The sequence below is a fragment of the Diabrotica virgifera genome, chromosome 1, assembly GCF_917563875.1.
Source record: "Diabrotica virgifera virgifera chromosome 1, PGI_DIABVI_V3a".
Lineage (NCBI taxonomy): Eukaryota > Metazoa > Arthropoda > Insecta > Coleoptera > Chrysomelidae > Diabrotica > Diabrotica virgifera.
This window is the reverse complement of record NC_065443.1, coordinates 218,836,655-218,858,620: the sequence shown is the minus strand read 5'-3', so window position 1 is coordinate 218,858,620 and position 21,966 is coordinate 218,836,655. Positions and strand designations below refer to the sequence as shown.

Sequence of the window (21,966 nt, the reverse complement as noted above, 5' to 3'; positions counted from 1 at the left end):
TTATTTTTTAAATATAGCTTTATCCATATTTGCTCAATCTCATTAGTTGATGGTATCAGATTATAGTTTAAATTACATTTTAGGTAAACACCTACACCTCCACCCACAAGAATCCCCACTTCTATCAATCCTTTTGATAGGGGAAGAACCCCTATCAAAAGTTATAACCAGGTATACAAATATCTCTATTGGATATACGTTCATTTAACCATGTTTCACATTAACATATCTAAATTAACACGAGTGCGGAAAAGTAAAAACCGCATGCGGAAAAGTAACACGCGTGCGGAGAAGTAACACGCGTGCGGAAAAGTGAAACTTTCTAAACTAAAATGCGTGGGCGAAAGTAGACATTTTTGCACTCTCGTAGAAAAATAACATTTCCGTGCAGTTATTTTTCGTTTCCAGGCAACGGCTAAGTAGAAGGAAATATGGAACTTTTCTTTCAAAAATTTTGTCAAAAATGTCTAAATTCCTGACCAATTTTCGGAAAATAATATTTTTTTCAAGTTGTTCATTTTTTATTACATACTACCTATGTGCGTTATTTTATTCAAACTTTTGTGCATTCATTTATTTGATTAAAATATTTATTTTACCATTTATTCATATATACCTTTAGGAGAGTCAATGAGGGTATTTGGCTACGACATTCCACTTTACTACATCGATTTACTTGATATTTTTACAGTATGTAGGGAATAGCTCAAGAAACAAAGTCTACCCTATATACTGTGGCGCTTTTACCTTGGGGGCAATTCTCACGCCTTCAAGTGGGTGGGAAATTGGAGTTGGATTGGGAAATTGAAAACGGCATCTTTTCGGAGGGTTTTTCGCGAATACCTTAAAAACTATGCATCTGACTAAAAAAAATATATAAAACATTTGTGTTGATTTAAAAAAACAAAGAGATTCGTTCCTTGATAAATCTAGTTATAATACAAAAAGAGATAGTGTAGGTGAAAATAGTTTGTTTTTTTTTGTGCATGCTCCAATCGGGGTACTCAACTTGAAAATAACAGATAAACTGTCGATTTTAGGTGTATAATGCTACCAATACCTACTGTAGTGCTTGAAATGACCTTTAAAATAATTAATTTTAAATGTTGATTCCAGTCAAACGTGCTGCAAAAACATTGATGACTAATGTATTTTAAGAAAAAATGAAAAGTGTATTTAACCCCTCATCCACCAAAATTTAAGCGCATCGTTTTCTTTTTACAGTACCTTTTATTATAGTGTTATTTCTATGTTCAAAATTTGGACATAGTAGTACCTTTTATTATAGTGTTATTTCTATGTTCAAAATTTGGACGAGTTTAAAATGAATGGTTTTTAAAAAAAAATAAGATCAAATTATAAAGCGCTTTTTAAATTTTCTTAAAAATTTTCCTTTTTCTCCATGTAACTCGAAAATGATTGGAGATAGCTTGCACCAAAAATGAGCATGCACCAAAAAAACAAAGTGTATTCAGCTACACTATCCCTTTTTGTATTATAACTAGAAGATTTATGAAGGTACGATTGTCTTTGTTTTCTTATAAACTACGAAATTTCGAGTTTGAAAACTTACTTCAAAAAAATATTACAGAAAAATTTTTACTCAGAATTAGGTTCTCTAGCCACTTCGGTGGTTATGGTGACCAAAAAATTGTCCAAGCCTTGAAGGGGTGAGACCGCCCTTAAGATAAACGCGTAGTATATAGGGTAAACTTCGAATTAGGAGATATGTAGAGACCATTCCCAAAATTTCATTAAAATCCATGCGGTAGGATAGAATTCGGAGGTAACATCCTGTTCTTGCTCTCATTCACTCGCGTAATTATAAACTTAGCTACTCTGTAACTCTACAGATTGGTGTTTTTCTGATTTGTTGACGATATCTTTCTAAAGTTCAGACTGATATTAGAACACATTATTGTGCACAGATAAATGTATTTTTGAATCTGAATCTTGATTTTGATTTCTATACCAAATAATTCATTAATCTGACAGCCGCTTTGCGCAAATATCCTTTTGCCAATTTAGTCGGCTATCAAAATATAATACAGTCGAACCCGCTTATTAGAATACCGGTTATAGGAATATCCCGGTTTAAGGAATACAAATTTGAGGTCCCGAAACGTTTTTACTAGCTACCAACGATCGGTTATTAGAATATCCCTGATATAGGAATAGTTTTGCTTGGCACGAAGGCTATTCCAATAAGCGGGTTCGACTGTATCAAATGTGTAATAAAAACTTTTAAATTTCTTTTTTCGTTGATCAGGATATTTATATGCTGTGGATATCGTTATTCTTGCAATTTAGACCATAAGTTATCTGTTTTGTGATTGATGAAGGTAGTGGATTGCATCTTCCATATTTTCATAGTTATAAGAGAAATATTTAAATTACGTTTTGTGTAGTGTAGTTATCCTATACAAAATATTATGGATTGTAATATAGATTGTAATGTGTTTTTTATTTGAAACTGTATAGGGGTTATTTGTATTATGTGGATATATGCAAAAAGGTCAAAGGATGGTTTTATATTGTAAAAGTGGTTATAAATATCTATTTTTACAATAGAACAGTCTATGAGATAGTGTAACTTATTCGTATTTGTATTCGTAGGCCAATATGTTGATTATCCAGTTGAAATTGGACTCAAATTATTATCATTTATGCTTTTGCAAACTATTTTCTGGGTGAACTTTTTATTCTATATTTTATAAAAGTATTATATTATATGGTATTAAGTTACAATTGTGGGTGTAATAAAAATTACATTTTTAGTTAACTATTGTTTGACCTTTCGACTTCGAATACTAAATTTTGCTTGCTGCTTCGGTTGCCAATAATGAAAGAAGTCAACAAGAAGAAAATATCAAAAATACCGGAGTATGGAAAGTCGGAGAACAAGACAAGTCATCTACAGTCTTATATACAATACATATGCAGCACATAATACACAAAAACAAATTTTTTACATAACATTCAACACAAAATAACACATAAAAACAGTAAGAATTGGATATCCCTAGTAATAACACTACCCTCAAAAATTTTCTTCATCCACATACACAGGCTACAAGATCCAGGCCAAGTGAAGTTCATTAAAAATGTAATGTTCATTACACCAATAATTTGTGACCGAATTCCATATAAACATATTAATGGTATTTTGCGAGAAAACATGGTTTTATCGTTTTTAGACTGTTCTAAAGCCGCTTTCACTTTGCTTTCTGATATTGACGGACCAATCATGCGATTCAATTCTGAAGAGTTATATTAGTATTCCCGGAAAACTTCTTCTATGTACACTTTCTAGTTGACCAACTTTTTCTCAACTGTCTTCGCCAGTTTCTCGTCTTTGTCCATGATGAAGTGGTGTTTCATATGGAGCTCCTCAACTAATATACGTTTTTCTTGCATACGTACGTCATTGGCTCCCCTCAATTCTTTCTTGATTGTTACTGTTGATTTTTTGGTACTTCTCTCATCCTTGTTTTTAATTAATCTTCTTTGGTCTATCATCTTCAGAATGTCATCAGTCATCCATTCTTTATCCCTTACTATTGTGCCGTTCCTCAGATCTTCTTTTTCGACATTCAGCACTATGCCTATTTGATATAACTATATTTTTGTTCTACTTTTTTTTTCTTGTATGTAACAGTACCTCACTGTATCACTTGATGAGTTTCTTTAGTTTGAGATTTATCTGGCCAACTAATGTACATATATTATGGTCCGATAAGAGTCTACTTCTGGGTATGTCCTCACCGAATTCAAGCTGTTCTTTAATCTAGGTCAATGTTAATTTAAAACGAGTTGACAACATTAAACTTTTGTTACCTGTTAGATAAGCATTTTTAAACAGTTTTAAAGCAAATTCTGATAATACCATATCCAACAATAACAATAAAAAAAAATGAATAAGGCAAGTTTATGTAAATTTACGACGAGGTCATAAAATATATCAACTGGATGGAAGAAAGATTAGTTTGTTGAGCCAGACTGTATTAAATTCGTTTACTATTAAAATACAGCTACATAGTAATCAAACTGTCCTCATAGTAGTAGGGGAAGAAAGTATGCTAAATTTGCAGTTACTCGAGCGTTAAAGGGACGTATTGGTTTGTGAAGATTAGGTCCCAAAAACCAAAAAAAGTTAAGTAGAGTTTTCAATTTAAGTGGGGACTTTCCATTTTTTAATTTAATTTTCCATTTCCAACAATCTTTTTTCCGATTATAGCGCCATCTATCCATAATTCGAAAAAATATCTCGAAAAAACTTGCTTATTTTTATGTAAGGAATCCAAATCTGCAATAAAAAATGGGGGCTCCTATTTAAGATTTTAAAGAAACCCCCCACCCCAACTCCGTGGGGGTCATGTTTGGTGTCATTCGATAGATTTTTCAAAAATATTAAATACGTATATTTTGCAGTTTTTTGATATGATGTTCATTTCGCGAAATATCGTGGGGTTCCTATTTAAAATTTTAAATTTACCATCCCCCCACTTCGTGGGGGGTCGTGTTTGGTATTGATAGATTTTTGAAAAATATTATAAACATATTTTTAGTTTTTCGGTGTGATGTTTATTTCTCGAAATATTTGCTTTTCTCTTGTGAAATTTTGTGACACCCATTTCCTTACACCCCGCTCAAACCGTCAGATTTTTGAAATATAGACTGTTCTGCATGTACCTAACTTACCTTATCTTAATGTGACAATTTCGAGTTTTTCTTGGAGATAGCTGTAGGTCTAATTTTTTTCTATTTTGTATATTTTAGACAAAACAACAAAAGAAAAGTTTCAAACACTATCATAGTCTAAGTTTTCTCAGTTTTTATCATAAGGCTCGCCACTTTCAAAAATCAGAAAAACCGTTTTTATGGGCTTTTTGGAGATTTTCTCTATTTTACCGACTTCAAAATAGATCAAATCATGGTTATTGTATAGATTATATGTAAATTGACGAAACACATTTAGAAGGAAACTTGGGCAGACTATTTCAGATCTCTGTTTGCTACAGATAATGATAACGAACTACCAACACCTGAAGTGACAACAAACGAAGAAATAAATATTGAAGAAGCAGAGGTAACGGAAGCAGTAAGGAAATTAAAAAATAGAAAATCACCAGGAGGGGACAGAATATCGAATAAACTCCTAAGGTATGGAGGACAAGATCTGACCAAACAACTATTAAAACTAATCCAAAAAATAATAGAATAAAATAGAATACCACAAGAATGGAGATCAAGTATCCTAATAACTCTCTTAAAAAAAGGGAAAAAAATCGGATCCGGGGAATTACACAGGAATTAATTTATTAAACACAACACTAAAATTAACGAACAAAGTGATAACAAACAGACCGAATAAAATTATAACATTAGCAGAAGAACAACAAGGTTTTAGGACGGGAAGATCATGCACAGACGCTACATTTATAATGAGCCAGGTTCAAGAAACATCGTAAGAATACAACAAATCGGCATACTTATGTTTCGTGAACCTTAAGTAGGCATTTTACAGGGTCAAATTAAAGGACGTTATCCATTTAATGTACGCAAGAATATTATCTGGTATCTCTGGGAATAATTAAAACGATTCAAAATATCTACAAGGACAACACAATAAAAGTAAGAGTAGATGAAGAACTAACTGACCCAATTAAAGCCAGCAATGGGATAAGACAGTGAGATTCGCTGAGTCCTCTACTACTATTCCACCTGATCATGGACGAAATAATAAGAAAAATAAGAACAAAAAAAAAGATACCAAATGGGAGAAAAACAACTTAAAATAATTTGCTATGCAGACTACGCAATACTAATCTCTCAAAGTGAAGATGATTTACAACGTATGCTGTACCAATTTAATATAACTGCTAGAAAATTTAACATGTTAATTTCCCCAAAAAAGACTAAATGCATGGTTATAATAGCAGATCTAATAAGGTGTAAATTAGAGCTGAAGGGTCAAACAAGATAACAAGTAATGGAGTTTAAATATCTAGGCATCACACTATCTAGTTAAGGAAAGCTCGAAACAGAAGTGGAAGATCAGGTGAATAAAGCAAACAGAGACACAGGTTGCCTTAATGAAATGATATGGAGAAATAAAAACATCGGAAAAGAAGTGAAAGGCAGAATTTACAAAACAGTCATCAGACCAATAATGACATACTCGGCAGAAACACGACATGATACGGAAAGGAAAAAAATGCTAGAAAGAGTAGAGATGAAAACATTGCGAAACATGGATGGTAAGACAATATGGGATAGAGCTAGAAGTGCAGATATACGATGGAGATGCAAGATGGACAACATTAATAACTGGGTGAAAAACAGAAGAGTAGAATGGAACGATCACATAAGCGGAATGACAACAAATAGAGTAGTAAGGACGGCGAGAGACGGTTCCCCAATAGGATGATAATCAGTGGGAAGACCACGAAAGAGATGGAATGACAACTTACTGGAGGCACATTGAAAAACAGACAGATTCATGTCTATATAAAAAAAAGAAGATGTGTAAATTGAAGTAATTGAGTCCTTTAGAATATTCACAAATGGGAAAAACACCTTTAAACCCCCAAAAATTCCATAAAAACAGTTTTTTGAATGTTTTAAGGTGGCGAATCTTACAGAGAAATTCTAAATAAAATTAGAAATATAGTGTTTGAGAAAATACACAAATTATAAAAAAAACATCGACCTGCACCCATCTCCTAAATAAAGTTATACAGTTTTTTTAAAAACAGAAATTTTTTTGCTGTTCAGTAGGTAAACTACGGTCGTATAAAAAATAGGTATGTTTTGTAAAAACCCCAAATATGCGTGCGAATTTCTTAAAATTTTAAAATTTATTGCATCTCACCTAAAAAAAAAATAAAAACAACAAATGACGTTTTTATTTGTGGGGTAGGCGAAAGGAGGTGGTGAGTTAAAATTTTTCTGCGTTTTATCTTTTAATCACATAGAACTTTAGTTCTGGGAGTTAGGGAGTGTACTTTTTAACACGTTGACGGACATAACGTCTATATACGTCCAATTCCCATTGATGTAATGTGACACAACGTCCATAGACGTCATTTTTAAAATAACGAGTTGTGACAACCTATCGGTAGATTACATCTACAGATGCATATGAAGTATAACACGACATCTATGGTCGTCATCCACATATTTACAAAAATGTTAAAAAACTTATTTTTTCCATAAACTATAAGCTCTAAAATAAATTCAGCAATTTCGCTATTCTATTGTGCAAAATTCATATAGTGTCACAACACTTGCTTATACATTTGACGCACTGTCCATCAACGTGTTAATTTATTTTTCCAGTCTATAAATGGAAAGTTTCTGCGTCACTGTCGACGCACGTGCCACTAAAAAGTGACGACATATAGTGCTCATACGTTTTCGTTTAGGTTCTACTATTTAAGTTGTTATACTCTTATAGCGCCTAAAATAATTAGCAAACTTCACCTACGAAGTGGCATGCCGGCTCTTAGTCTATCATAGTACAGTGGAACCTCGATAACTTGGATTAATCGGGACCGCAGCCGATCCGGGTTATCGAAAATCCGGGTTAGTCCGAGAATATGGTAAAAATTAATAAAACATGGTATACTTACAAATAAACTCCGTTATAATTGAAATGACATGAAATATACATATATGCACATTACACATCTAAATTAGGTACAGTTATAATATATAGAGTATAGAGTTGGTCCAGACACCGGTAAACGACGCTTCGCGTTCCGCACAAAAACCACACATACAAAGCGTCGTCTAGAGTCTCATTTTTAGCTTTATTAGCTTTGCACCGATTGCCCAAACTGTCTTTTGTTATAATTTTGAAACAAAATTCCTGGATTTTCGTTATATTGTTCTTCCAATCCAATACTGTAGATGTACAGACACCATATGATGCTGCAATTGTTTTGAAAGATTCGCCTTTATCAAACCTACCTAATGCTTCTACTTTCTTTTCCAATGTCACTACAACATTTTTACGTTTTGTTGCCATTACGTAGACAAAAATACAGGCGAACACAAATCTATCTGAAGCACGATTACAGAACGGAAGCGAAAAATACAAGACTGTACTACACACAATACAGTCACAATCGGAACGATCTTATATTAAGAACGGTGCAGACTAAGACCATTGTTTAAAAAATAATTATTTAAATAGCTTTTATTCTTTTTTAAACAATACTAAGAGATATAAAAAAAATGTAAACCATTTTTATTATTCAGTTGCAATGCGAAGGCATAACAATCTTACTTTTCAATTAGAATACGGAGTGCAATCCAGCTCTCTGAATCGCGATTTTCGATTCTTATTGGAATCTCATCGGAGAGAGCGTAGGCTTGTTCTCCATATCCTAACTGACCAGCACCGAGAGATTTTCCCACACATTGCAACCGAAACAAATAGGGTAGGTGACTAGCGTCATCTGGCAATTGAAAGATGAAGTTTTTATCAATCCTAAAAGCAACATTAATAATATTAAAAATATTAAAATTATTACTAAAAGATTTTTAAATATAAAAACTTATTGGTACATTTTCCTGGTGACACCAAGGCTTCCAACTATGCAATTCACATCCCCCGTCTGAAGAATTCCTTCCCTTTGTCTTCACTGCAGCATCCATTTGGCTTGCAAATTGTAGAAGCCTTGGAGGTGTCACCAGGTAAATGTACCAATAACTTTTTCAATTTAAAAATCGTTTTTGTTTCGGTTGCAATGTGTGGGAAAAGCTCTCGGTGTTGGTCAGTTAGGATATGGAGAACGAGCCTGCGCTCTCCGATGAGATTCCAATAAGAATCGAAAATCGCGATTCAGAGAGCTGGATTGCACTCCGTATTCTAATTGAAAAGTAAGATTGTTTTGCCTTCGCATTGCAACTGAATAATAAAAATGGTATAAATTTTTATTTTATATTCGTATTACTCCGTAGAGTAACTAGGTGCATTTTCCGTTGGAACTTTACCAAGCTGCAGACGGGGAATGTGAATTGCATAGTGTCGAATTCCTTCCCCTTGTCTTCACTGCAGCATCCATTTGGCTTGCAAATTGTAGAAGCCTTGGAGGTATCACCAGGTAAATGTACCAATAAGTTTTTCAATTTAAAAATCTTTTATTAATATTTTTAATATTTTCAATATCATTAATGTTGCTTTTAGGATTGAAAAACTTCATCTTTCTTTTAAAACTAAGACAGTTTGAAATACATAAAGGAATACTACAGGTGCCTGCTGTTTCCGATAATCCGAGCAAATGAACGTCGCTCTTCCGCCGTGTGCCATGAGTCCTTTTTACTATCACATAATTCAAATTACACAAGTACACATTATCTCTCAAATATTATATTACATACATTTTCATTGTTGAAATGTTTGTTTGATAAAAATCGGCCCAGGTTAGCCGGAATTCTGGGTTATCGAAGGCCGACTTGTCGGGGTTCCACTGTATATTCACTAGGGTGGGCCGTTGAGTAGTGTGTTTTTATTTTGTTCTTTTAATTAAGTTTCCTGACCCCAGAAAATATGTATGATAAGATAACTTACTTCACAGTGTTTTGTTTTATAATTAGTTTTATTTTTTTCCACTGCCACAGAGCTGTATAAGAAAGAGATTTTTACGAAAAAATATAATCATCTAATAAATGTCAAAATCGTTTTTTTTTTCAATTCATTATGGTCTCCTGTGCCAAAAAACCTATTTGATAAGATAACTGCCATCATAGTATGTATTTTGGCCGATAAATAATTTTTCCCACTACATACCACAGAGCTATATAAAACTAGGGATTTTTCAAAATAACTATATTTTTTGTATGGTAGATTTCTTTTGCATACAAAAAATTAAATTGTGCTAAACCTAGTTGGTCTTTTGATAGCTTCATAGCTACACGAGGCTCTGTTCATAAAACTTTCTGACAGTCGATAATCTCAAAGTATTCCTTAGCGCAAAAATAATAATTCTGTTACTACGAAATATCGCTTATCTTTGTAAATTAATTATATCCTTTTAAAAATTGTTTAAAATCCCAGTTGTCTTATGAGTTTGCGTTCACCAAATAGCATAATCAAAATAATATTCTCTGGACTGCCAAAGTATCCCTTTCCTTGAATATTTTTGTAGACTAAATCTTTTAATTCTGGTAGTAAGAAGAGGTCTGCTCGCAGAGTCTTATAGTCTTTAATATATGTCTTGCACCATAAAGTCATGATGGTTGAGTCTTAATGCAAAACCACATGGACACATACACTTTTATTATAAAATGGCTTAGTATTTGTAAATTTTCCGAGGGGTTTCCGATTACTACATATTTATAACCGAAAGATACGGGAAGCAGTGGTAAGCCAACGAGAATAAACCATTTTCCCAGGATATCTATTAGAAAGTTGTTCTGAACAAACACCACTTTCTGTTTTGACAAATATCGTACAGGAATTCCTGATATGTACTAAGATCGTCACTGCGGAATTCCTCAGCTGATGATTCTGTTTTTGAAAATGAAGCTAAGATAGAGTTTCGCAAGCATGCAGTCGTTCTCCAAGAGGCTTGAAAATGCACGTGGTCCACTGGTACTTCTATCCAGTTGTTCAAATAGATTAATTATAGGCAACCTATTGGCAGACAAACCACTGAGGGACCTTTCAATTTTATTCTCCAGTAGGTAACAATATAATTACTCCATTAAAATGTTACATTTTTTAAGCCGTACCTTGCATTTGTTAGAGGAGTCAATTTTATTTTTATTTCTTCAATGTATATGGAGGAACAGTAGAAGTTTAAGTTTTTGGGGTCGCCACCCTTGTCCCCCGGCCGCCATCTGGGAAATGGTGTGCAAATGGGTTTTGCGCTATATCTCGTAAACTACCAACCTTACGGAAAATCTAATTAAACCTAAAATAAAGCAAATTAAATTTTATACAATTTTATTTCTATTACTTTTTATCGTCAAGTGTCCAACAAAAAAGATATAAAAAAAAATATGTAAAAAAATTTTAACAAGATTCCTTTTGGAGGTTATAACTTTTTTCAGTTCATTTTAAAATAAAATAATATAGAAATTTTATAGAGGCTTTTTCAGTCAACAATTTCCCCTATAACTTTGTTTAATTCTATTTATTTATATAGGTGTTACAGCGCTCCAAACTTGACCAGATTCTCGAATGCCCATAGGGATATAATAAAAACAAAAGTTAGGCTTATTTTCTATCTATATATATTTTTTATTCATACAATATATTATGATTTTAACATTCATATGCTATTATTAACCTAATTTTGACCTTTCTCCTCACTATAAAACTTATAACCCGAAGCATATTTAGAAACGGCCCAAGAAGTTGTTTGAGGACAAATTCGCCGATTCAGAAGAAGAATGACGCAACCGCATATTGCAAAATTCTAAAGAAGAGCAAAAAACGAATTTTTGTTATCAAAGTCATAAAGTATGATAAAAATTAGCCATTCACCACACCGTGGTCAGGATCTCGAGATATAAGCGTTTTTTGGGGTGTGCCGCTTGTTTATGAAGTAACATAACTTTTTTCCTATTGTATGTTTTAACTTAAAATTTTCCAAAAAACTTCTTCATGAATTATATTTTATTGTTGTGTTGGTTAAAATTATAAACTAAAAGGTTTGTCATTCAATTTTTTTAAGTAAACATGAAACTAACAAAATATGATGACAAAATGTTTAAAAACTAACAACTCCTTTTTAGATGTGTCTAAATATTTAGGACAAATTCTATTGTTATTTAAATACTGCAGAGATTAAACAGTAAAATTTTCAAAAGGAAATATTTACAGCGACCAAAGATACAGCGAGGTAAATTTGAAAAATCATTAAAATTGATTTTCGGCATTTTTGTACAAAATTTGATTTTTGAACATGTTCCACCAAATCTAGATAAAAATAAACTTCATATTCGGATTCAGCGACCTCTAAAACATAAAAATAGACCAAAATTGGTCATTCACCTTAAATTCGATTTTCGTGGTCGGCATAAAGATTGCTGCTGCTCGACTAATATAATATACTATAATATAATATTATATATACTAATATATATATATATATATATATATATATATATATATATATATATATATATATATATATATATATTCCGCTTCCATACAAAGTCAGTCCAGTAATAGGTAAATGAATGAACAATGTCAGACCAGTGAAACAATGTGAGACCATATACGTGGCTCCGGATTGTTTCTCGCAGTTTTCTACATCAATTTGCATATTTTATTGACTATTGCGGAAGAAAATGAAAGAGTATGGCATTATCTACTGCAAATGATACCAACATGCCTATATTTGAGCCACATATAGTCAAAAAGTGCAAGGCAAAACTGAAGTCAAGTGGCTCCACATTGTACGAAGGATTGTTTTGTTAGTTCCAACTAATTCCGCCTAAAATTATATACAAGCGCTGTTGCATCTATTTGTATATATGTCTTAAAATTAGCAATTCCGAACCAACAGAAGTGGCAACAGCGTTGGTTGTAACTATCAATACAGTATATCGTTTCGTGTCACGTCAGGTAAAAAAAGGATATTATTGAAACGGTCGACCCGAGGGAGTGACAATACAATGATAAATTTGTCGTTCTTAAGTTTAAATGGATTCTGGTTATTTGGAATACATAACAGATTTTCATAAAATGTATATTTATTGTAAATTATAGTAGAAAGAACAATATTCTTTAATTGAGTTCCAAATTTTAAAGAGAACAAAATTAAGAAACTAATGTAGAGATATTTTGAGATATTTTTATTTTGTTTTATAATGTCGTATAAGGTATATTTTCTTTTGTTTTTTGTCACTTTTTTACAGACAAATTGGCTGTCTTAATTTTAACGTAGATTATAGTTTGGAAAAGTAATTAATTCTTGTAAAATGTTGAGAATGTGGCGATACAATGCTCTCGTCTCTTGTCATGTCCGACCGATCTTTGTGACTTTATTATTTTAACTAGGTATATCTGGTTAGTCATATAAGTGCTGGTAGGTTCCCACTTTGTACAGTTCTCTGGTGTCATCTTTAACTGCTCCATATATTCCTGTAAGAATTCTTCTTTCTGTGATTTTTAAGCAGTTCTCGTATTGTTTTGTCATTGTCCATGTTTCACAGGAATACGTCATTATAGGCCCGAACGGTAGATTCTTATTTTGTACAGCCGGATACATTTTTGGATTTTATTATTTTTTGTAACGCAAACCAGCAACGATTTGCACTTTGTATCTTGTCTTTAATATCTGTTTATGAGTAATGATGTTGACAGAGCTGATCGTAGCTCCCAAATGTTTAAACTAATGAACCCTTTTAAAGTTGTACTGGTCCATTGTAACGTTTTACTCTAATATTCTGTCTCACTGTTCCGTTCGTATTATAGCCATAAATTTTGTATTATTCTTATTTATTCGGAGGCCTATTTGTTTTGCGGTATTTTACAGTCTAATAAAGTCTTCCTTGATACCTATCGTTGTATTTTCTACTATCGGCCAAAATCAGTATAGTGTGAAGCCCTTGTGTTATAATATGTAATGTGAAGATAGTGTAATATTATGCGAGGAGTGTTTCTGTGCTCGTTTTGTACACAATACTCTCCAATACGGCATTTGCTCTAACCCTTCAACGCCCAACATTTTTTAGGTTCCATGTATGCCCAAGGGTGGGTAAAAAATGTTCACCTCGAAAATAGCTAATATATTTATTGAGAGTTGTTGCAAATGGATTAAACTTAAGAATCTTATGTTATGCTTAATTAACACACCATCTTCTAAAATATTAATATAAACAATTTACAAACCTTACAACAAAATTACAATGTACATCAAAATTAAAATACGAGTAAAAACCAGTAATTCAGATTTGTCGATTTTCTCCACATTCTTCTTTTCAGCCTCCTCATTGGCGGATAATTATGTCGATTATGTAATTATACGTAGATAATTATATGGATTATGTTCCTTCTTCTTCTTTTAGTGCCTATTCGTTTCGAATATTGGCGATCATTCTGGCTATAATTATTTTATTAACTGATGCTTTAAATAGATTAGTTGTTGTTGTGGAGAACCATTTCCTCAGGTTCTTTAACCATGATATTCTTCTTCTCCCAATTCCTCGCTTTCCGAATACTTTACCTTGAAGGATTACCTTCAGTAATCTGTATTTGGTGCCCTTTCTCATTATGTGTCCGAGATATTCTAACTTTCTCCTTTTAATGGTATACATCAACTCTCTTTCTTTGCCCACTCTTCGTAATACGGTCTCGTTGGTTATTTTGTCAGTCCATGATATCCTTAGGATTCGCCTGTATAGCCACATCTCGAAGGCTTCAAGTTTTATGTTCCTACCAACGAAAAATTATATAGAGACCTTTAGTAGCAAGTTTTATCAAGGGTGTATTTTTTGTGCTCACCCATATTTAACTCAAGATATTACTTTTACTTTCAAAAATGTCGGTAAAACCAAATTAACATTCGATAAAGGGCTGTCTTTTTAAAAATAATAATCTAATAATGACTAAGAATCAGAGAGGTGTTATTTGCTTTTAATGTGTTAGCTCAAAGATGTATAGATATGAATGTAGATGTGCATGTTTGTTACGTTGATTTTGAGAAAGCATTTGAAAAAGTAAGACATGAACAATTAGTACAAATTATAAAGACAAAAAACATAGACCAAAGGGACTTCCGAATAGTAACAAACCTTTACAGGAATCAAAGAGCATAAATTGTAATAGATACAAACCCGGTCCAGAAATTGAAATCAGGAGAGAAGTTAAGCAGGGATGTGATATGTCTCCATTACTCTTTAGTGTATATAGTAAAGCCATTTTTGAAAAAGCATTACTTTCTCATAGTGAAGGAATAATACCAAACGGGAGATCTATTAACAACATAAGATATGCAGATGATACTATAATTATCATAGCAAGCTCTGCTGAACAACTTCAACTACTACTAAACAAAACAAACAGTTTCTGTGAAGAAAATGGACTAAAAATGAATACAAAAAAGACAAAATACATGATACTAACTAAGAAAACATACAACCAAACATTCATTTGGGATATGCACCGATAGAAATGGTGCATATCCCAAATATACATAGTCGTAGAGGTTTAAGGTCAAATTTTGACTACAATTGAAGATAAATTAAGAAGATGGAAAGAATATATGCAAGAATTATTCGAAGATGCTGCACGAAGTCTGTATGAAATAGACAATCCCTACGGCCCAGAAATAACAAACGAAGAAGTAACTATGGCCATTAAGCGGATTAAAGATGGGAAATCACCAGGACCTGATGAGGTGCATGGTGAAATTTTAAAGCTATTAGAGGCCCAACAAATTACAGCTCTTACGAAGTTATTCAACAACATATACGAGACTGGTTACTTACCAAAAGACTGGCTACTATCAATATTCATTCCACTTCCCAAAAAAGCCAACGCTAGAAAATGTGAAGAACATAGATTAATTAGTTTGATGAGCCATGTACTTAAAGTACTCCTTAGTATCATTCACTCGCGCATATACACCAAATTAGAAGAACAGCTGAGTGAAGTTCAATTTGGATTCAGATCAGGACTCAGAACGAGGGAAGCACTTTTCAGCTTGCAAGTTCTAATACAGAGAGCCAGGGATGTCAATTACGATGTGTATGCATGTTTCATAGATTTCAAGAAGGCATTTGATAAAGTCCCACATGGAAAACTAATCGATATCCTAAAAACATCAGGACTCGATGGTAAGGATATAAGACTCCTTTCAAACTTATATTTCCAACAAAAAGCAACAGTTCGATTCGAAAATGAACTGTCCGAAATCTTCACGGTTGAAAAAGGAGTCCGACAGGGTTGCATACTGTCACCAACATTATTTAACATATACTCTGAACACATCTTTAGAGAGGCCTTGGACGAATCAGAAGATGGTATTGCAGTAAATGGACAACTTATAAATAATATTAGATATGCAGACGATACAGTATTGCTGGCAGATAGTGCGCAGAGGCTCCAAAGGATCATGGATAATGTTGTAGAAGCATGTAACAAATACGGCCTAAAATTAAACTGTAAGAAGACAAAAATAATGATCATTAGTAAAAACACCAACATAAACGCCCAAGTTACAGTAAACAATACACCCCTAGAGAGAGTACAGAAAATATGCTACCTGGGCTGCAACATTAAGGATACTTGGGATCATAGCTACGAAATAAAAACTCGTATTGAAAAAGCCAGAAGCTCTTTTAACAGTCTTAAGAAAGTTCTCTGCAACTTGTCTTTAAGTATCAATATACGCATAAGAATTCTTAGATGTTACGTCTTTAGTGTCCTCCTATACGGAGTTGAAAGCTGGACCTGACAGAAGATGCCATAAAACGGTTAGAGGCGTTTGAAATGTGGTGCTACCGACGTATGTTGAGGGTCTCATATATACACCACACAACTAATATAACTATTCTCCAGAGGCTAGGAAAAGACAAAGAAATAATTAACACCGTAAAGAACAGAAAATTGGCTTACTTCGGTCACATTATGCGTAATGAAAAATACCGACTGCTGCAGTTGATTCTACAAGGCAAGATTGAGGGCAGGAGAGGCCCTGGACGTAGACGTATATCCTGGCTGGCCAATCTTAGGAAGTGGACTGGTCTAACGTCAACTGATCTATTTCGAGCTGCCGTAAATAGAATACGATGGGTCAATGTGGTCGCCAACATCTCCAGAAGATAGGCACTTTTAGAAGAAGAAGAAATGGTCGATACATACAAATACCTAGGAACCTGGATTTTATAGAGTAATGACAAAACAACAAACAACAGAAATAAGGACCAGGATAGAAATAGCAAGAAGTGCGTTTGTAAAAATGAAAACAGTTTTCTGCAACAAAGACCTTGGATTGGAACTGAGAGTAGGAGCTTTGAGATGCTACGTGTTCTCGATACAGCAATATGGACTTAAAAGTTGAACATTAAAGCAAGAACATATAAATAAGCTACAGTCATTTGAAATGTGGTGTTACAGAAGGATGCCTAGAATAGCATGGACACAGAAGAAAACGAACACGGAAGTATTGCGAGAATTTGGCAAATAATGCGAAATAATGTACACAATAAAAATAAGAAATTTATAATATCTGGGACACGTAATGAAGAGACAGCGATATGAAATGCTAAGACTGATATTACAGGAAAAGATAAGAGGCAGAATGAGTATTGGAAGAACGAAAGTGTCATGGTTGAAGAATTTTTAAGGAACTGGTTTAAATGCAGTTCTGTAGAACTCTTCAGCGCAGCGCTAGATAGAGTAAAGAGAATGATGATGATATCAAAACCACCGCACCGATTGGTAGACGGCACTTAAAGAAGAAGAAGCAGAATAAAGTTAAAACATTTAAAAGTACCGTTTGACGATAATGGGAGATATTTATTGGACAAAACTATATTTAGTCACATTATATTAAATTTTTTAGAAGTTATTGAATGACTTATTCAGATATTCATGGTTGTATTTTATGTATTCTTATACTAACATTATTTAACATAAGAAATGCTGATCTTTTGTTTATTATTCCAATTGTAAAAACAAACTATTTAGGTACAAAATAACACAATATGTATAATAATTCCAACTATGAAATTATTAAAGGACTAAACTAAAGGAAGTGATTCATAGGATAGGTACCGATATTTTTTATGGCTAAGTCGGGATCGTAAACATGGCTAATAATACCTATTGTAAAATTTTAAGTGAATGCAGTCCGACAAATCCCATTGTGAAAATGTGAATAAGCAAATAACTGTAGGTAGGAGGTACATATCTTATTTACAATTCACAAAAATTTATTGAAACAGTTATTCTTACGTTTCATAATTTCCGAGATGTTTAAATATCCACAATGTTAGACTTTCTTGTATTTGTTTATATTTAAATAAATTTTTAGGCCTGGATCCCGCGTGCCAAAAAAAAGTTGATTAATAACATGCTGAACATTTGTTAATAGCTTAACGGTGTTTAGTCGGACAAACTTTGATGTATGGGAACACTGGAACAGGGGAAGTTTTAATTGTGGAACTTATCATCCTGACAAGTTTATGATTGTGAAAACTAGCAGGGTGTTTTTTAAGTTTATTTAGTAGGTAGCAAACTTTACATATTATATGAAAAAAAATGTCCCTCAACCTTTACCGAAAGTATACTTTTTCTGACCTGATTGTAGGGAGCAAAGTCGTACTTTTCCTGCAAAAAGTAAGAAAACCATGTATTTAAACGAATATAGATGTATGCTTCACAAAATCAGTATGGTACATTCCATGTCAAATCACTCAGGCAAAAAATTTTGGATCTCCGATTTGTCTGAAAATTGGTATATAGCTTCTGCGGGACGTAAACATAAGATATTTAAGGTCAAAAAATCTTCTTCTTTTTTCTCAAAATGTTATTTTATGCGATTTTACAGTGATTTGGTGTTTATTTAAACAAATTTGCATTTTCTGTCGTAAAGTATCAATGAAAAACATAATATTTTAATAGAAAGGACTCAAAAATGTCATTATATGGCATTATAACAAGTTATTTTGAATCAAAACAAGATTTTGATCAAATTTTATAGTGTAAAAAACGTTAAAATACCGGTTTTTACATTTTCCTCCATTCCCAAAATACATCATCATCGATTTGGCTGAAAATTTGCCCACGGATAGCCAAAAGATAGGACTTTAAGTGGTTAGAAGGATTTGAATTATATTACAATACCAAAAAAGTTACATGCAGTAATATCAGATTCAAAAGTATATATTAGTCCAGTCGGGATAGCATTTGATCTTGAATGCCGAGCTGCCCAAAATTTTATTTTTCTGATCTTTAGGAGAGTCAATAGTAGCCTAAATTTAAATCACGAATGAATTCTTCTGTTACGTTAGCCGCCATCTTGATTTTAAAGGAGAACCTGTTTTGCTCAATATCTCCGCCATTTTTAACTTTTCGACAAAAATGGGAGGACCTGAAATTGTTCCAAATAAATCGTATTTACAATTATTACAATTTTTTTTTAACAATTTTTGTCGTGAGGTCGATATTTTGAGTTAATTGTACTTACAGTAGAAGCCTATATTTTTGACTATAATATTGCATGTGCCTTTTTTGGTATTGTAATATAATTCAAATCCTTCTCATCACCTAAAGTTTCATGCTTTGTCTATCTGTTGGCAAATTTTCAGCCAAATCGATTATGATGTATTTTGGGAATGGATAAAAATGTAAAAAACGGTATTTTAACGTTTTCTACGCTATAAAATTTGATCAAAAGCTTGTTTTGAATCAAAGTAACTTGTTATAATGCCATATAATGTTTTCCATTGATATGGAAAATCAATATATCAAAAATATTATGTTTTCCATTGATACTTTACGATAAAAAATGCAAATTTGTATAAATTAACATCAAATGACCCGTATATAAAAGTAAGTTTATGATTTAAATCTCGTAACTCGAACAAGTTCTAATTTAAATCTCGTAACTTTTACTTCCCATTTCAACTAAGTACGTTGTATTTAAAATTTCTAGGCGTGAAATTTGTTGACGAGAGTGTGAAGTTGGTTTTGTAGACGAAAACGGCCAAATGTAAAATGATTTAAAAGTCTGCACTTTTTACGCGTTTTAATATTACGGCAACACTGCCTGGCTCGGGAATTACCGTATGGATACCTATTGGAGTATAAAGATGGACTGGGTTTGTATGAATCTGCTATCGGCTCAGGATTGTTAGAAATTTTTAGGTGATATATTTTTTTTCTACAAATCTTTTATTTGCAAACTATGTCAAGTATATATTTCATAATTCATTACGTCACATATCACCTAAGTTTAAATTTGAAAGATATACTCCTCTAACTCTATCAGAAATCGATGGCTCGGGATAACTGTTTTGTCTAATGGACTGACTTTGTACGAAGGATGTATATATATATATATATATATATATATATATATATATATATATATATATATATATATATATATAATATTATATACTAATATAATATACTATTATAAGACTAATATAATATACTATAATATAGTATAATATATAGATAGAAAAGTATTTTTTTTATTGTATTCCTATGAGAATTCGAGAATCTGGTCAAGATTGGAGCGCTGTAAAACCTAGATAATAAATAAAATTAAACAACTTTGTAGCTAAAATTGTTCATTGAAAAATCCTCTACACAATCGCTATGATGTTATTTTATTGTGAAATGAACGGAAAAAAAGTTATAACCTCCAAAAGGAAACTTCTTACAAAATTTTCTCATATTTTTATTTATAACTTTTTTGTTGGTCACTTGACGATAAAAAGTAATAGATATAAAATTGTAGAAAATTTAATTTCCTGCATTTTATGTGTGTAACTAAATTTTCTGTAGGATTGCTAGTTTAGAAGATACAGCACGAAAACCCTTTGCACCACTTTTTTTAAAAAAGGCGGCCGAGGGACAAGGGTGGCGACCCCAAAAACTTGAACTTAAGCTTCTACTGAACCCCCCTACACATTAAAAAAATAAAATTGACTCCTCTAAGAAATGCAACCTAAATGTAACATTTTAATGGACTAAATGGATCCTTTACTCCCTATATTTATGACAGTACCGTTCAGTACAGAAGCGTTGACGTCCAAGGTTATTTTATTTTAGAAGTGAAATAACGATTGGTAGTGTTAACTTTTTTACACTATCATATAATATATAATATATTATATTATTTGAGTAATTCATCGCATTTTTTGAAGTAGCTTTCTAAATTAATTTTTGTCTATTTATTATTTGGTGGCGACATACCCAAATAAAGTATACCTTAGTATATAACGTATACATGAATCAGCCACAACAATACAGATTTTATTTAAACTTTTTTTTGGGGTACAAAATAAATAACCCTGATGTTTCAAAAATTAGATAATAAAAAAATATGAAGATCTGTGTTTGAAAAAGTTAATTTTTTTTATTTTTTCCACTGTCACAAAGACGTTTTATATTAAAATAATATAGAGCCTTTGTGGCAGTGGAGAAAAATATTTTTTACTACTCATTTTGGGCTTAAAATTTGTGTTTTAGTACAACGCAACTTTTTTGACCTCAGGTGATGTTATTTTACAGAAAACATTTTTTCGGCCCACCCTAATATTCACTGTTATTTCGAATCGACTTCTATAACTATTGTGGTAAGACGCCAAGGAGAAACATATTAAAAAACTTACTTAAAATTTGGATTTCGTGGATGAGATGGCGTCAGTTTCAGGACCGATCTAAATCCCATTACGTCGCTGGCATTGCCCCATCCTTCGTAATGCAAAAAAGGATCCAAGTAGTCTGAAAATAAATGAACTCGTTAAAAAACAGGCGTTTAATTGATAATCAGCTTGGTATCCAGTATTCATTTACAAAACACAATTGGGGAGAATTTCGTTTTAACGACGTGTTTGAGAATTTAGAATTTATCGAATGTTTTTTGTATCGGTAGGTGTCTGTGAATTTGCTAAAGTGTGAAATGATATTAGTCTAAGAGCTAGGAGCGGATTTTGTGCGTGATAAGTAATATGGAAAAAATATACGGGGATATGTTGAATTAGTTGTGTATATGACTTTCACCAACGGCCGGAAACCAGAGTGGGGGCCGAGGGTCGTTATAAGATAAGGGGTCAAAGTCGCGGTATTTATTATTTTTTTATGACGCTCATGATCGAGATAATGCACCAAAATTTGGTTATAAGTAGGTCATGACGTAACTAAGTAAAATCTCCAGGAGTGGAACGCTGCGTGGCCGACAAAGGAGTGGGGCAGGGGTGGATATAAAAAACGTAAGGGGTTCTTTGCGACGTTCGTGATTGAGATACTGCACCAAAATTTGA

The 21,966-nt window shown here is 32.6% G+C and overlaps 1 protein-coding gene across 1 annotated transcript in view; it reads right to left on the bottom strand.

Annotated features, from left to right (window-relative positions):
* LOC114330024 (guanylate cyclase 32E) overlaps positions 1–21,966 on the bottom strand; it is a 965,459-nt gene that overhangs the window by 310,171 nt on the left and 633,322 nt on the right. The window contains exon 6 of the mRNA XM_050647412.1: positions 21,316–21,427. Coding sequence (XP_050503369.1) covers positions 21,316–21,427 — 112 coding nt within the window. The remainder of the gene's footprint in view (positions 1–21,315; positions 21,428–21,966) is intronic.